The sequence below is a fragment of the Lygodium microphyllum genome, chromosome 7 (assembly GCF_053477565.2).
Source record: "Lygodium microphyllum isolate KBCC chromosome 7, Lygodium_microphyllum_v1.1.10, whole genome shotgun sequence".
Classification (NCBI taxonomy): Eukaryota; Viridiplantae; Streptophyta; class Polypodiopsida; order Schizaeales; family Lygodiaceae; genus Lygodium; species Lygodium microphyllum.
Window position 1 is genome coordinate 34886337 of NC_141141.1, and position 18174 is coordinate 34904510.

Here is an 18174-nt window from a genome sequence, read left to right on the forward strand (position 1 = left end):
TCTCCCTTGTATATCATAGTAGACTGTGCATCTACATATGTAGTTGTGAAGAAAAATACCCTAACACAGAAACATAAACATAAACCGTACGACAAAGCACATACTGATAAAAAGAACATAGTTAGGGTTAGGGTTAGAGTAACTCAGAGACAATCATAGTTACTTGGAGTTTCGGAAACGGCGAAACGGAAACGGTGGGGAAACGGAGTTTCGTCTCCAGGAAGAAACGGGAAAACGGGGATACAAGGAAATATGTAACCCCAATTTAATATATAATATAGATAATAGATGACAATAAGCCACACTTGTCACTTGATCGAAAAATACTTGACATACATGATTAACATACAATTGATTATTGACATTGAAATTTGATACTATCATACTAGGTCGGAGGTCCTAAATCCTAACTTCTATAACCTGTTACCTATAGCCTGCACCAATTTCCTAAATTGAAAGATACATCAGGATTCATACAATATACTTAAACTTTGAATTGGCAAGTGCCAAGCACACTCTAAAGATATTCATAGATCACACTTTAAAGATTAGATCATTACAATTTACATGTAACATGATAATATATATACATGAATCACAAAAACACCTGGAGGCTGGATCATATTCATGAATCATGAAAAAAAGATACAAGAGCATAAAAGATAAGTTGATAACTAATGCTCCATAAAACACCACGGTCCAGTGAGTCCTCAGCCAATGACCATAAACATAAATGATAAGACACAGTCAAACAAGAGAGCATTTGTTTGAACTCTGAAGAGTCAAGACTCAAGTGTCATCAATGATCACCCTCCTCAGCATCTGCATCACTACCACTAGCACTGCCAGATGCACTGACAGAAGCAATATCTGACTCAGAGTGGTCATTGGCACTACTAAATGAGGGCGAGGGTACATTTGCTAAAGTGCTGGCACCCCTGCTTGTCGACCTTGACCTCCGTGATGAAGCTCGTGTGTGGTGCGTTGGAGCTGACATCTCCTCATATAGCATGGTATAAATGTCTAGCTCCTCTCTGGGAATGTCTGGAATGTCCTTCATTTTCTCAATGCCAATCTTGTCAACATTCACCTGGCAAGTCTCAGGAGATGAAGATGTGTGCTCCACGTCCCCCCCCAATAACACCCCCCTTATCACCTATAAAATCCTCTCCCCCCCAATCGTAAAGAGGGATAGGCAACACTACTTCTTTGCCCCTCCCCCCCCCCCCCCTTTGCTGCCATGAGAAAGAGAGAGACCCCCCTTATTGCCAACAAGAAGAAGAGAGAGAGAGAGAAGGAGAAGAAGATGAAGGAGAGAGAGAGAGAGAGAGAGAGAGAGAGAGAGAGAGAGAGAGAGAGAGAGAGAGAGAGAGAAATGAAAGGTTCTAGAAGATTTCTCCCTTCCCCTCCTTAGAGGGTGACCACACACTCCATCTCTTCCCCGCAACTTATTCCCTTTTTCCACGAGTTAAACCCCCCTTCGCGATAGAGGAGAGTCACCCCAGCACACCATCTCTCTCAAACGGTTCCTCTTCTTTGTGTGGAAGAGGGCCCAAGTGCTCCAGTTTCTTTCACAAGGACCTGAGTTGCAGTCTTGTGAAAGAACTCGAATGGCAAGACATTTCTGCCAATCACATGACAAAAACAAGAAAAAAATATTATAATTGATTCTTGTATTATGATTCATGTTTGTCATGAAGCTTGAAAGTTGAGTCTAGACTATGGTTTATGGGTTAGCCTACTTACCAAGGTAGGTGCGGATGTCCCATATTTCTCCCACCAAGACACAGGCTGCAACTGTGTCTCTCGAAGCTCTGCTGTAGAGCGACAAAAAGAGAGACTCCTATTTCGAAAGAGGAGAAGATCATCCTCTAGCCTTCTCAGCATCTGCACATCTCCTCCTACCCACTTTGAGAAGTACTCCTCAATGCCATGCTCTAGCTCCTCATTCTCGTATTGCATCTCATCATGCCATAGAGGATGCAATACGCGTGCAACAGCATGGATTGGTCTATGAAACCAATCCCATCACGTGTTCCACACACATTGAAGTTGCTCAATCCTATATTGACACATGTATAAGTTTATAACAAATTACAATCATAAATACGCACACAATTAGTGTCTTCTAGACTCTAAAAATAAGTTAATACCACAATGGAAAAAGTTAAAACTTTAAAAGGAACTTACTTTGAGCGAGAAAGATAGGCATTGCTCTCAAAAGCCTCTCCGATCTTATCCATGTACTCATACAACAATCCCATGGTACTCCCCTCCATGTCAGTGATGCGTAAAATGGAGTAGATAGGCTTGATGGACTTCACAAAAGCTTCAGCCTCCAAGAACCATGTCTCATCCATAGCCTGTCGTGCAAAAGCCCTATAGTGTGTATCTTGATACTCAGGCATGACTGACCACTCTCTGGACACAACTCTGCGCATCAAGCCCTGGCGCACTCGCACAATCCGCTCAAGAACTATAAACATATACGCAAAGTGTGTGCTAGATGGCATCAGCAACTCAAGGTCACTGTGTGCACGATAGATCCTCAACACTTTAGGCCTCTTGGTGACAAAGTTCACCATGGACTTTGCAGTAGTAAGAATAGTGTCTACCCAATTCAATTTTTGCAAGTCCTCCATCAATAAATAAAGAGAGTGTGATGCACACAGAGTCCATCTAATCTTGGGATAGGCAGCCTCAAGCATTTGCCCCATGGAAACAGAATTGGAACCATTATACGTAATCACATGCACCACATTTTCTGGCCCTATCTCCTCAATGGATGTGCGTATATGCCCATAGATGTACGAGCCTGTGATCACTGTACCAGGAGCTGAAGCATCAATGGCTCTCAAGAACATTATCCCCTTGCATGAGGACACTAGAATGTTATAGACACTGCGTTTACGTACATCTGTCCACCCATCACATAACACAGTACATCCATACTTTACCCAAGTGGCCTTCAATGGTTCTAACTGAACCTGTATACGCATCTTTTCATTTTTCAGTTCTCGTGTGCGCATACCATCATAGGATGGACTTTCCCACTCGCATCCAATATGGCTAACGACTCTCATGGTTGATCTCCATCGTGGCATTCGCAATACATAAAAAGGTATAGCACACTGTATAAAGGAGCGAGTGAGCTCCCTAGTAGTCTCTTGAATAGCTTGCTTTTGCAAGCTTGCCTGAATGCTTGTCTTCTGAAGTGACCCTTTTGCCGGCCCTGCCACTGTATCTGTACCAACTCCACTTCCACTACTAGTGGACCATGCCAATGGAGTCCTGTGCGCCCCAGGCCCCAGGCCCCGGCCCCGGCCCCCCAGCCCCTCTCACTGAAGTTGCATCTGACTCCAATGTAGCTCTACTCCTCTTTGATGGCCCTGTTGCTGCAGAAGCTACATCATCTACTCCCCTCTCTCCTATAACTGATGCACTTTGATTGCCTAACCGACTGAGCTTCCATGCTTGAAGAGAAGCCTTCACGTCTGCGGGTACATTTGGGCACGGGCCTATGTCTTTATTTGCCACATGTGCAAGATGATCTTTGATCCTTGTGGCTGTCCCTCCTCTTTCAATGCCACAATAATTACATCTCCATCGCTTGGAGCCACTACCACCTCTATACTCGGTGAGAATCGTCACATGATCCCATGCAGCATCCTTCACCATGATGAGTGCAGGGCCCAGGCTGCAGCGTGAGATGGTCACAGCTTCACGAAACAGAATCACGATTCACAGGCTACAACCTACAACCACACAGAAATTTGAGAGAGAGAGAGAGAGAGAGAGAGAGAGAGAGGGAGAGAGGGAGGGAGGGAGAGAGGGAGGGAGAGAGTTATATTAACGTCTACAACAGGCCAAGTTGGCCTATGAGACTAAAATGTTGCATACAAAATGTCTGGGGGATTTCAAAAGTCCCAATGAAGCTAACATTTATGCTATGTTGAACTAAATTGAGTAGGTACAAAATGATATCTAGACTAGATACAATCTAGAGGTACTCCCAGTGCGGTGTGGAACTGCTCCTAGAGTGTTCATCCTAGGATGTCCCGTATGGGTCGGTCTAACATGGAGAGACTAAAGCGGCGGGGCAGGGTCCTCCGATGGCGGCGTAGTATCCCTTGTATCTTCGACATGTGTCTTCTGCGGGGACGCGGGCTGGCGGGGCGTGGGCGCAGGGCTTTGCCTCTCGCTATGGCTATTTCTAAGGTGGTCCCCCGGGGTCGGGAGGCCGGTTGGGCTGGTGGGGGCTTGGTGGTGGGGAGGGTAGCTGGTATTTGGTAGAATTCGTTGATTGTGCGTTGGTTGGTGGCTCCTTGTCTTTGCTCCGTGATTCGTAGGAGGTGGTCTCTGTGGCGTCGTATTTCCAGTAGAAGCTGCAGCGTGAGATGGTCACAACTTCACGAATCAGAATCACGATTCACAGGCTACAACCTACAACCACACAGAAATTTGAGATAGAAGATGAGAGAGAGAGAGAGAGAGAGAGAGAGAGAGAGAGAGAGAGAGAGAGAGAGAGAGAGAGAGAGAGAGAGAGAGAGAGAGAGAGAGAGAGAGAGAGAGAGAGAGAGAGAGAGGAGCCACTACCACCTCTATACTCGGTGAGAATCGTCACATGATCCCATGCAGCATCCTTCACCATGATGAGTGCAGGGCCCAGGCTGCAGCGTGAGATGGTCACAACTTCACTAATCAAAATCACGATTCACAGGCTACAACCTACAACCACACATAAATTTGAGAGAGAGAGAGAGAGAGAGAGAGAGAGAGAGAGAGAGAGAGAGAGAGAGAGAGAGAGAGAGAGAGAGAGAGAGAGAGAGAGAGAGAGAGAGAGAGAGAGAGAGAGAGAATCAAGCTTGGCCCTTTCATGTTCGCCTCAAAGTGGCTCAGACAATTATGCTGCCAATGCTCACATATTTCTTGCCATTGCTGCCTTGGACTCCTACTACTTTGAATGCTCTCACTCGGCCCATTCGTTTCATGTTATGGAAGAAGGATTCATTGCATGCAGGTATTTGTGGATTTCGTGGTCACATACATGTACCCCCAAACGCCTGGGTGGTGGGGCTATTTTGGATGCCTGGCACTTCGTTGGTCTCTTTTTCGTACCATATGTGTGGATCATCACCCGTGGGCCGTTATAGCCCGTTATTTTCTTGAGGACCGCGTTCTTCTGCATGGTAATACACAAATTCGGAGCTCTTGGTGGCATGTTCTTAATGCAGACTCTCGGTTTTCTAGTCCTTCCTCATCCCTGCTAGTTCATTTGGTTGGCTCCTGGAAAGTGGTGCTCCAAAAGGCGCGTTGGCATCCAGCGGAGGACCGCTTGTATACTAACTCTTTTCAGCTGGAATTGTTGGCAGCCTCGAGATTACTGTCATGGGAAGGCAAACATGAGCTCAGACCAAAATTTAACCTCATGGCCCGTTTGGGCGTGACTTCAGTTGCAGATGCCACCCTTGCCAATCGTAATGTCTTAATATCGTTTCGCACGGCCAGGAGGCTTTTCAGAATCCCTCGTGGATACCATGATTTATGGGAAGAGCTTTTGTTACTGCTCTAGAGCAGGCAACCCTTTCCTGCCCTTGCTGTGGATCGTCCTTGGCAGGACTGGGACCTTGCAAGTCGGTTGAATTTGGAAAAGGCCTTAGCTAACCAGGTGTACCATCTTCTGATTAAAGATCATCAATGGCTGGTTACCAAAGCTAATATTGTATGGGGATTGCGGAAATCTCAGTCATGGTGGAAGGCAACTGTGATGTAGGGTTGGTTGAATAAGACACCTTTCAAATGCAAGGTCTTTCTTTGGAGGGTGATGATTGGTGGTCTTCCTCTTGCCTCGTCGACCCTTTCCAAGCGTCGAATCTCTAACGGCAATTGTTTCTTCTGTACCACTACTGTGGAATCGGCCCGTCATCGATTTATTTCTTGCCCTCTCGCTAAGAATATCTGGTTGCTCTTGTCACAGGTTTGGCAAGTTGTGGTTGGTTTCTCACTAAGCCCTTTTGATTGGGTTTTTGTATGCCCAAAATACCCCACACCGGCACAGTTGCATATGAAGATCTTGTTTCACTTTCTTAGATACTGGGGATGCTGGCACAATTGGACCACTCGGAATGCCTTTCTTTTTGATTCGGCCTCTAATATTTTGGGACACATTGCCAGGCTTAAAGGTCTCTTGCATTGGCAGATAGATCTCCTTCGGCACTCGGACTTGCTTCCTCGGGAGGACTTACTTCCTTGGCATATGGCAATTTCCTCTGTGTCTTTGCCATGACTTGTGTAACTCTTTCGTGGTTTCGTACTGAGATTTTAATGTGTGTGTGTGCGTGGCTTTGGAGTCAGTCGACAAAGGAGCAAGTCCGAGTCCTGACAGAGTGGAGAGAAGAAACGTAGGCGGGCCGCGGGTGAAAAGTCGACTGGAATGTGGGAGTCGGGGCGCGCTCACGTTCGGGCCAAAGTTTGGCCCCAAATTGCAGTCTGCAAAAACTCCGTTTCTTGGGCGTTTCTGTTTCTAGAAACGCTCTAGTGTTTCTAAAATGCCAGAAACGGCATTTTGTGTAACTATGGAGACAATGAACACAGTGAATAAATGAAATGATATGACTACTAATAATACGATGCTCATGCAGCAAATACACTATGCAGTGAATGAATACTAACCTCGAACTACTGTATCTCTAGGATCAAGGCAGGGGTAATGAGCTGGAGAGTGTGCAGCAAGGTAGCCTCCGGATGTCGAACACCAGCAAACACAGCAGTGAGAAGCTAGATCTAATGCAAACAACAATGAGGAGAGAGAGAGACTAAAAACGGAGCCTGTAGGAGAGAGAAAGACTAGAAACGCAGGTAGGGCAGCCTGCAGAGGAGAGAGAGACTGAAAACGTAGGCAGGACAGCCTGAGGAGAGAGAAAGACTAAAAACGGAGCTTGAGAGAAAGACTGAAAACACAGGCAAGACAGCCTGCAGGAGAGAGAAATACTGCAGCGACTACAGACAGGAGAGAGAAAACTGTCAGGGCGGCAGCTGGAGCCTGCAAATGCAGCAGTTTGCTGGCATGGCAGGCTATACGACAGTAGTGTAGATGAACAACAGTCTATCGCCAGGCAGAAATAGCAGTAATCAGCGTGTGGAGGGCTGGAAACAGGCGCCAGACTATTTCTAGATCCTCTCCCACTTAACTTTCTCGATTCGATCCCCGTTTTAGGGTTTTGGCTAAAATAAGCCTAAAATAAGCATGTTTTGGGGGTGTTAAAGTGGCTAAGTGCTTTTCTTAGCACAACACCCCCTCTCAAGCCCAAAATAGGGCGAGAAAGTAGGCCAGCCTAAATTTTGATTTACCCCAAGGCGTCCCACCCCAAAGCAGCCAGGGCATCGGACAAAAGGTGCACGTCGGCTGCCCAGTGGCCTACCAAGACTACAGAGGCGATGGATATCTTACCAAGGGAGCCTAAGTGATTACCCTAGAGAGGTAAGGGTATCAGACCAAGGGTGCTCGTCGGTTGCCCAAGGGCCTATCAAGGCCTATAAAGGCGGATGGAATCAACAATGGACTTGTTTGTTTTGTTTTGTTTTGTTTTTTTTTTTTGAAAAGTGTTTTGAAAATACATAAGTAATATAGTGGCAGCGGCCGATTAAGTGACAGATAGGAAAAGATAAAGAGAGTTTTAAACCCAAGTTATTCACAAAACTAGCAAGCCAATCCCTCGCATTGACGAGGATAAGTGCCTAAGGATGATAAAAGTGAGTGTATGTGCCAATCATGTGTTGAATATGTGAGAGGCAAAAAAACGGTGGGCTTAGCAAGACAAGCAAAGCAAGCAAGCAAGGGTAGGGAAACTGTCTTTAGGAGAACTGCCATGTGTTATGCTACGAATATGGTGGATCCTAGAGTCGACCACTCCAAAAGACCGAAAAGGGATAAATACGCACAAATGCATGTTGACATGAACAGAATGCCAATGCATAGGGTAATGCAAAGGGAGATGCAAGATGTCATGCTCATGCAATATGCTATGCAACGGTGCCATTGGGACAGTGCCTTCGCAGGGGAAGTGTTCACTTGTCCAAGTGTCCTTTTACAATAAGGTCATTCTGATAGTGCGGATGAAGTTACAAATGCCCATAATACAATACAAAAGAATAAGTCAATGTAATGTCTAAAAAATTGTAAGCATCATCACTGTCATGATCAAGAGTAGGAGCCGCCCCCTGTCAAACTAGAAGGGAAAGCAAGAGGGAAGCACCCTCTCCCCGTCAAGCTGAAGAAGTAGGGGAGGGTGTACCCAAGCCGATCTTGGGTAGCAGGTACTGAAGAACCGGCCGGTTGACCGCTTTGGTCAAGATATCTGCAAAATTATCTGATGAAGGCACAAACTCTAGGCGAATAGTGCCTAGCTCAACCTGCTCTCTAGAAAAGTGGAAGTGGACTCCCACATGCCGTGTCAGTGGTGTGATGATCGGATTGCCCGCAAGGGCAATGGCACTCTGGTTGTCACAGTAGACAACTGTGGGAGAGTCACATGGAAAATGAAGCGCCGCCAGTAAACTCCTCAGATAGATGGCCTCGATGGTGCCATCGAAGAGAGCCCGGTACTTAGCCTTGGCCGTGGAAGCCACCACCGTCTCTTGCTTACGGCTAGACCAAGAAATGGGAGCCATGCCCAAGGTAAAGAGGTAGCCACCATGGGAATGCTGGGTGTTAGGATCTCTTGCCTAATTAAAATCAGTGTATCCCTGCAAACATAAACCAGAACCATATGTCAAGCCATAAGAAAAAGTACACTGCAAATAACGCAACACACGAAGACATGCAATCCAATGTGACATCTCTGTTTAAGTGGCCAAGTGCATTTCTTAGCACAACAGTAGTGTTTCTCCGTGTCTGGCTGTTGATTGCAGAGCTGCCATATCCTCTCCTGTGCTGTAATATCCATCCATTTACTTGTCTCTAACTGCAGCTGGTGGGAGGAGGTATGTATCTGTCAAATCGTAGCTCACATACCGTGGGAGAGATGTGTGTCCATGTACTGTGGTCGAACAATGAATCCATTCTCCAAGAGGGGTTGAAAATGATCCTAGTAATGCTCCATCCTGGATCCTAGAGGTAGAGGTGGCTGGATCCAAGTTCTCCTTGTTTCCACTCTCAAGAGTAAAAACGTTAGCTCTAATGATTGAATTCAGCTTAGGTCGGGTAAGGGGGACTTTAGGGTAACCCAAACTATAGTCAAATGGGGGAAGCCGATTGATGTTTAGCCCATGTAGGCTCATCCATGTTATCATTTGTGAGTACCAAAAGTCTTTTTCTCCTTCCTGTGCTAACTTTTTGGAAGAGGCCAATACCAATCTAGAGTATCTATGGCGTGGGAGCTCCCATATCCTGTGTATGAATGTCACTGCTCTAAAGAGAACCTCTACAACCATGGGTGTTGCCCCAAGCTCTGCTTAGATGATAGGATGTGGTGCAGAGGCCTTACTCTTGATCATACATGATATCATCAATATTAGTGGTCTCTCTATGTGATCCGAGCCATCATAGTGTTCTCTCTCTGGGCCTGTGTAATCTGTGAACGGGGTCAATCATCTATGGTATAAGCTGCAACCCCATATTTCAGCTTTGTACAAAAGGGTAGGAGTGACTATGGTGTCAAACAACCATAATTTGGTACAGGGCTCTTGAAATTGTACATGAATGCATTGACTCTTAAGCCTCTAGGTGCTGCATGACCTCATGATAGTCGGGCTTCAGCTACCCCCCTTAATGAAAATCTTGGACAAGAGAAGGTGACTCCCAAGTATACATATTCCCTTACATGCTCCATTGCATCCCCTCTGAATGTGAACTAATACATAGATCGGGTCACCCATGCTGTTGAGGTATTGAATACCATCACTTCGGTTTTTCCAAGATTCACTGTGAGGTCTATATCCTTGCAAAAAGTGGGCAATGCATCCAAGTGTTGTTGCAAGCTCTCTGGTGAATCAGAGAGATAAGTACAATATCATGTGCATAAAGTAATATTGGTATCAATACTCCAGCTAAGTTAGCTCCAGTCCCTCCTACCTTGTCAATATATTCAAACACCTCATCTATATATAATTCAAATAATGTGGGTGAGAGTGGACATTCTTGTTTTACTCCTATGGTGCTGTCAATTCTTTTAGACATCTTTCTAGATGTGCATATATGGCGTGTCACTTTCTCATATAGTGCATAGATACTCCATTGCATACTTCTGGCACACCAATTTCCTGTAGTCTTTGCATGAAACGTGCTCGAGGTATTGTGTCAAATGCCTTATGAAAGCCTACAAAGCAACAATAGATTTTGTTGCCTCAAGCCCATCCTTCCTCAATAATTGCTCTAATTGTGAGGTTGTGATCCAAAGTGGTGTATCCATGTCTGAAACTAGCTAGCTATAAATAGCTGAGGATCACCAAATCTGGCCGACTTACAAAAAACGCCCTAAATCTAGTTGACGAGCATTTAATGCTGGTCTGACTGCAATAAATGCAGGGAAAAATGCCAGATGGGCATAAAAAAATCTTGACAAATATGGACAATGTTGAGCAGGTGGAGATAGACTAAGAAATGCAGAAATTGCCCTAGGAATATATACAGATATGTGACTATTAAAGGAAATACACAGAAATGCATCCTCAAATAGAGCTGCCTTCTCCGTCAAAACAAGTGATAGCCATGTTAGAACTCTTGAAGTTTTCGTTTGACTCAGACTGAGGGTCATAGGTAGGAGATGACAAAGCATGACAATCATGATTGCTAAACAAGGTCAAGGCGCAGAAGGAATCATTCTTTTTTGAGAAGGGAAAGGGGCTGGTGGCTCCTCTTGTTGCTTTCTATTGTAGGTGATGCAGTCATCCTTGATGACTTTCCAGTACCAGAGAGTGAGTGAGAGAGTGGTGAGGTGGGATAGGTGAGTCTTCTCAAATCTTGGAGCTAGGATTGACATCCAAGTTCATGATGGGTTGTTTCTAGATAGAGAGTAGGATCTGCTCCTAGTCTGAGCTCATATGAGAGGACACTTTGGTGCTGTGGCCGAAGGTAGTGAATCCATGGTCACGTATGTTCAAAGGCATTGTTGATAGGATGGCCATGTATACTATTGCGAGGCATTGTTGATAGACATTGAGAGTTGCTATGATTCTTCTCTATTTTTAGGAGTTGGTATGATTGCAATCGACATTGGTTCTTTTTGAGGCACCTTGGTGGTGGCTTGGTCAGTCATTCCTTCGGTATCCGTGGTTCCTATTCTGGTGGTCTTTGTTGTATGGACTATGATGAGTCATTATCATCATATGAATGCATTGTATCAGATCACCCATGATCTGTGAGATAGTATTAGCAGATTAGTTAGCTCATGAGTAAGTGTGCATGTATATTTGTGGACTGGACATAACAGATTATTTTAGGTTAATTTTTGATGCTTATTATTATGGTTTCTAGCATTTATTGGCTGGCCAACTACTTTCCTAGGCCATTATGATACCGATCGATCTAATGCATTATTGGCATTATTTTATGCCTATATATTCGTGGGCTTCCTTCTCCTCAGTTGTCATTCACTTACAGTCCTTCAGTGCAGGTTATGTTGGAGAGAGGTAGCTAGTGTGAGTACTCACTCGGCTAGTAACTCATTGTTGTATGCAATTATCTTATGCTTGATATATGGATTCCATTTCCTGAGCATATTTCTAAGTTTTCTCTTTGCAATGTTCTTTTCCTTTTTCTTTTCTCTTATATTGTGCAGCCTATTACAACAGCCTTTGCAATGTTCTTTTCCTTTTCTCTTTTCTCTTATATTGTGCAGCCTATTACAACAGCCTTTACACTTCCATTGCCACATCCACTTATGATATTCTCATTAATTATTGGCTTTGTGTTACTCTTCTTGCTTGACATAAACTGCTTAAAGAAATTCAGGAGCCATCTTATGCAGGACATAGAGAAAGGACAGCCACTTCTTCTGGTTTAATCCTTTTGAAATAAAATTTGTTCAGATTACAAGAGTTGTTTTGTTTCTTTGACTTCTAGGGGATCTTCAATAATGGGTTTCTTGGGTTCTAGTCTTGTGTAAGGCTTTAGCAAACTTACATGGAAAACATTGTGTATTTTTCAATGAGTAGAAAGCCTGAGTCTATAAGAAACTTTATGTATTTTGTTGATAACTTTGAAGGGTCCAAAATATCTACTTAAGATATTTGGAAATGATGAATTATAACCAGAACCTTGTTTCGGCTTGCTTTATCAATTGACCAATTTTAAAAGTAAAATATATTTTTCATTTATTTACTTGCTTTTTTTGTTGCTCTTGTACAACTTTGATAGCGGGTCAAACTTGCTCAATTGTTGTTTTCAAATATGAAGCAAACTTATTAGTAACAAAAATATTATCTTGAGTTTGAATGATTGGAGAAAGAATCACTTTACCTTGCACTAAATCATTTGGAGTTTTCCCTATGGATGAGAGGTGCACTGTATTATTGTAAGCAAACTCTAACAATAGAATATACTTCTCCCATACTAATATAAGCTTTCAATATATCCAAAAGAGTGAGATCCATCACTTCTGTTTAGATGTTAATCTAAAGATGAAAAAGTGAAGAATACTTTAAGATGGCTCCTAAGTTCTTAAATGAAGCATGCTAAAAGTTACTTGTGAATTTGAAATCTCTGTCTAAGATGATTTTAAAAGGTATAGCATTTTAATATGAAGATATGTTGAATGAAATGTTTTGCAACTTGTGAGGATTTCAATGTTTATGATATAGAATAAAATGTGGTTGCTTGTTGAATCTATCAATTATGACCTTGAAGTGTTCTTAGAATACCTAATATCAAATCCATTGTGATAGATTCCTATGAAGCACTACGCTTTGAAAGAGATTGTAGCAATCATTGAGTCCTCTTTCTAAATTCTCTTATACTTGGATCTTTGACATACTAAACAAGCCTCAATGAAGTTATGAGTATCTCTTTGTAATGTTGGCAAAAAAAAAAAAAAACATTCAATTATACTTTAAGTGGCTACATTATGTCCTACATAAGAAGGCTCATCAGTGTCTTGTATAAGAAGGCTCCTTACTTTCTTTAAGCACTTTTTGTTGAACAAGAGGAGCAATACAAAGTCGATTATTCATTAGAAGGTCACCATCTTCCATGGAATAATCTAGATGAGAACCAAGATTCATGAAGGATTATCCAAATATTCTTTGGTTATATGAAGAAGGTTTTCAATCAAGGACAGTTGAATAAAAGTTGGAGAGTTGTCATAACACAATACAAAAATAATTTGTATCCTTTCTATTATTTCACATCTTTAATTTTTATTAAATTTGTTTATTTTTTCACTTATCAGATATAAGAAAAGTGCATTAGAGTTGGTGACTAATGAGTGGTCACAAGTTACGGTGGACCCACGTAGTTGATTAAAAAAAAAGATAATACTCACTTCCATCTAGATGACCCGATTGGGCATATGTGATAATGCATTGATGTGGGGGACTAGATCCGCTAGAACAAACAATTACAATTAGCAAGATGACGTGATCGTGAAATATTTATATACTACACATATGTAGGTTGAATGCTTAAAATACATATATCTTTGTATAAAAGACTTATATAAAGATTTTAGCACTGTTTTTGTAATATACTTGTAAAGAGCTTTCACATGACACCTATATTAGGGAGTTCCTAAATTTTAGGAGCTTGGGATTAGCCTAAAAAATATAGATGATATTCTGAAAGTAGAAGTTTTGTGTTCTATCAGTACTTACTAGATTTGGTTGCCTCTATTCTTGATAGTAGTCAACCCAAAAAAGAAGATCATAAAGAATAGATTAGTGTTAAGATACTTGTTACGCAAGCTTCCCTCCCTATTCTCCTGTAAAACGAGAGCTCCTTTTTCTTTCTTCTACATTAGTTTTTTTGGTTGTAAACTCTTGTAGAATAGTAGCTGAAGCTAGCTTAAAGCTAACCCTATCCATCTACATAATCATCCTCCACTTCACTATTGAAAATCCTCATATTCCCTTTTCTTTCATTGCTATTTTATAGGACAGTAGACCTTAATTCATTATAACCCCTATTCTGAAGCTCTTATTCCATTCCAAAAACAAGAAGCATGCATGTCATATTGATGTATTGCTGCTCATCGATAAAGAAAGATTGATTTTTCCTCTTTCTACTCATATCTTGTAAAGAAATCTGTTATTTTTATTGCATAGTAAGTGATGCATGTATATATGCACATCTTTGTACAATCTTGTGGAAGTGAGAACTACTACTCACTTTTAGGTTAATTGTTATTGAGCTCTTCTCTAGGGGACTTGGGTTGAGTAGAAATACATTTCTTTGGTGGGGGTTGTCCATCTTCAACCCTCAAACTTTTCTCCATTACTTTAATGTTTCCATGGCTGTAATTTTTTGAGTAATTGTCATATTCGGCTTTAAGTATTTGTTTTCTTCAATTCTTGAAATATTAAGTTTGAATTATAAATTGTTGAGCATACTATGTTGTTCGGGGCATTTGCAGGATGAGAGTAAATTTAGGGCCTTTTTAACAACCATGGAGATATTTTTCAGAGCACCAAGTTCCTTATTTCTTTGAGACAAGTCCTATGGATTTTGAGTATGTGACACTAGTTAGCCGGAGTGGCGATTGCATAGGGATTTCACGTGGGGTTCCCATGGGAGCATAGTGAGATATCTTGGATGCCATGTGGGCATTGACATTACATTAGAGTAGCAATTGACACTTCTTCTCTTGAGCATAAGGTAAAAGCTTCTTTATTGGAGCTCAGTGAGACTCTCAATGGTAGGGGGAGTCGTGGTTGCCAACTAGGTTCTTGCAATGATTTGGTACATCACTTTCTGTTGGGCATTCTCTAGATCATGCATTGCCCAAATCAAACGCCTTATGAGGAATTCCATTTGGTCTAGAGGAGATGGGAGTGGGGCCAAAGTGAAGGTTGCTTGGGGTGTCATCATATGCGTTTTTAACTTGATCTATTGATTATTTGAATTTGAATCACGTAATAAACAGACTGCTCATCTTTTGTGCTATTTAGAAGTGACTACCTTGTAGCCATTAATGGGCCCCATAAAGTTACTGCATAACCTTCCTTACCATTTGGAAAGCCTACCTCCATCAAATAGCTTATTTCAACTTAGCTCCACAAAAGAGAGAATCTATGTATTTGATGTTGCATCGGTTTCAGCTCAGATTCCTTGTTGATCAAGTTAGAGGTGTTAATGAATAAATTCCCTTTCTTTGGGGAAATGAATCAAAATCAAGTTGGAGATGGAAATCTTCTTTGTAGCTGATACTTCAAGATTTTTCTTCAGTGCATGCTGCTTTTTCTTTTCCCTTAACATTGGCATTGTGAACTTTGTATTATGACAAATAGATTAATCAAAATTTCAATGGTTCCAGATTGAACCAACAGAATGCAAAATACTTCTTTCTGATCCGCCACTTAATCCTGCAAGTAATCGTGAAAAACTGGTGTGTAAGAATTCACTTCTTGTCATTGCTGTACTGATATATACTGTTAAAGATTTTGTTTTGACCACTACTAGTTTAATTGAAATGCATACTGATTTATAATCGATGGATGTTTTGAGCCTTTAATGAACAGGTAGAAACTATGTTTGAGACTTACGAGTTTGAAAGTGTCTTTCTTCAAATTCAAGCAGTTCTTACGCTCTATGCACAAGGTACCCATCTTGCACAACTGAGTTCTGGCCCTATTGTTATGTTACACTGCACTTGTTTACAAATGTTTTGCGTGAAATCCATTATCTTTGATGCTTGTGTAAGTGCATAATTGTATTAATTTGTTTGAATGGAAGCCTGCTTGTGTTTCATCTTCTTCTTGTTGAGTCTTTGAGATGTGAGTTCTACTTCTTATACATGGGGAAGGGAGAGTTGTAACTTGGCGATTGAGCTACTGCCCTGCAGATATGCAGCACCCAATGCACAACCTACCCACTGACCAGGTGGATGAGATAATGAAGGCATTCAGATTCGAAACGCGGAGAGCAAGATGCATTGATGACATTGGACAGCAGGACATTTTCCATCATGGAAACTCTCTCCATGATTTGGATGAAGATTATTCGCAGTATTCTAACGGAGATGCGAGAGGATCTAGGGAGACTTTGAGAACATGAACAGGGGGAGGAGTGATGCCTTTCTAGCCATGAGATGAGTTGGCACCTCACATGGTTCGGCTCTCTGAGCCTCCAAATTGGGTTTCTATACCACCCATTCGTTGGAGATTCTCCTGAGAGCTCATTGATTGGGAGTTGACTTACCTTATCTTTATCTGGTTTGGATTGTGCCATTTAACGTGGCTTGTATTGCATTTCTCCTCAGTTTTCTCAGCTGAGGTGTTTATTAATAGATATGTCTTCAAAAAGCTGGTCAAACCAGTTGTCATACAGGTCCTTGCGGTCTTCTAAATATTGATCTGGCTGCCTGAACAGAGCCTTCAAGTGTGACACTCAAGAAGAAGCCTTTGGTAGGGGATGCCCAACTTACAGCTGCGTTATACCTGCTCTCTCAGTACTGTTATATCCCTTGATGTGCATTGACAAGCCAGCTACAGATATCCTTTGTACACATTTTGAATTTAGCCCATTCAGCACCCGAAGTGGAGTGTACAAATGATGATTGATGTACTTGATTTGTCCTTTAGGTGAGTTTTGGCCTCCGCATGACATTAATAGGACATTCTTTCTTTCTTTCTTTCGATCCTCAAGCTCTCCATACATAAACTCCTAGTGTAAAGACTCTACTCACTTGAAGTGTATTGTTTTTAAGTCCCAACATTAAGTATAGGCCTCAAAATTGTGCATTGGATGTAGCATTGGAGGCTACACAAACCTGTCCCAACAAGAACAAGGCCTAATGAAGAAGCCACCAAAGATGTGAAGGGAAGTTAACCACTTCTATCCAAATGCAATGAACATCTTTGAATTCCTCCATGGGCCACCACAAAACAGCACGAATTAGTATTCCATCCAAGAACAAAGGAATGTGTTGCATGATCTGAGTAAAATAATTTTGAGATGCAAAAGACAATCTCAAGCGGAGCCTGCACTTATCATTATGCAAATCATGACATGAAAGCAAGGCCTCTAGCCAGGTCTAGATATGGACAATGAGGGGAGTTTGGCTTGTGAAATAGAAGATGGCAGTCCTCTCACGGGCAGCTACAACTTGCTGCACACGATGCCTGTCCCCAAAACTGCCACTACATGTACTCCTTTGTGCAAACTAGTTCTTTTTCCTTCATTTTGCATGAACATAATCACTTATCAGGCTATTAGCTTGAAAAAGCATATAATGAAACCCATCATTCCTCTCCTATCGAGGAGGACAAGAGCCTGGCTGAGAGGCCTCCAAAACGGCCGAGCTTGAAGGATCGATTGGTAGCTTGTGGCAATTGCCTTCATCTCCTCTCCATCATCCTGAAAATCCTCAACCTTGGATTCCACATCTGAATCCACAATGTCTTTCTACATACCTCCATCAATGTGTTGGTTGAGGAACTCCATATCAATACCACTAGAATTATGCATTGCAACTAGACCCAACCTGCAACCCATTGCAAGACTGTTTGCAGCATTCTAGGAGATTATGGCATTAGGAGAGATGTCAAAGAGGTTGTCCGAGGGATTGATTCACCTCATCCCGAAAGGCAGTGGAGACAAATTGGAGATTACTCGATTGAGACTTATCACTTTGCTCGGAACTATGGATAAGATCCTTGCCAAAGTGATCAACCTCAATTGGTCTGTTCTCATGCTAGATATCATACACCCTACCTGGACAGATTTTGTTTGGAAACAGTGTATCTTAGACAATATCTTTACCTTTGGGAATCCACAGCTTTAATAGTGTGGATTTGGAGTTTCGAGAGGGCACCAAGTCTATGATAGAGTGCTAGTGGCCTATGATAGGTTCGATTTAGAGTTCCTAGTGCACTTTCTAGAGAAGTGGATCAAAGATGTAGCAGCCCTCTATTGTGTTAGTCATAGCGGGGTCCCAAAGGGTGCAGCGATCAGTGAGACAAGGCTGCCCCCTTGCACCTCTACTTTCTCTTCGTGGTAGAGAGCATGAGCTCTTATTAGAGGGA

General features: G+C 42.3%; 1 protein-coding gene and 1 pseudogene across 14 annotated transcripts in view; one reads left to right on the top strand and one right to left on the bottom strand.

Moving 5' to 3' along the window:
• The window catches only part of ARP2 (actin related protein 2), a 320561-nt gene that overhangs the window by 31374 nt on the left and 271013 nt on the right, over positions 1–18174 (top strand). For all 14 annotated transcript variants that reach the window (XR_015691294.1, XR_015691289.1, XR_015691295.1 and 11 more), the window contains exons 4-5: positions 15465–15536; positions 15670–15748. Coding sequence is in view for 2 of the 14 variants with exons in the window: in XM_087681248.1 (XP_087537374.1) it covers positions 15465–15536; positions 15670–15748 (151 nt within the window). In the remaining 12 variants the exon portion in view is untranslated. The remainder of the gene's footprint in view (positions 1–15464; positions 15537–15669; positions 15749–18174) is intronic.
• Positions 800–3199, bottom strand: LOC148033335 (uncharacterized; annotated as a pseudogene).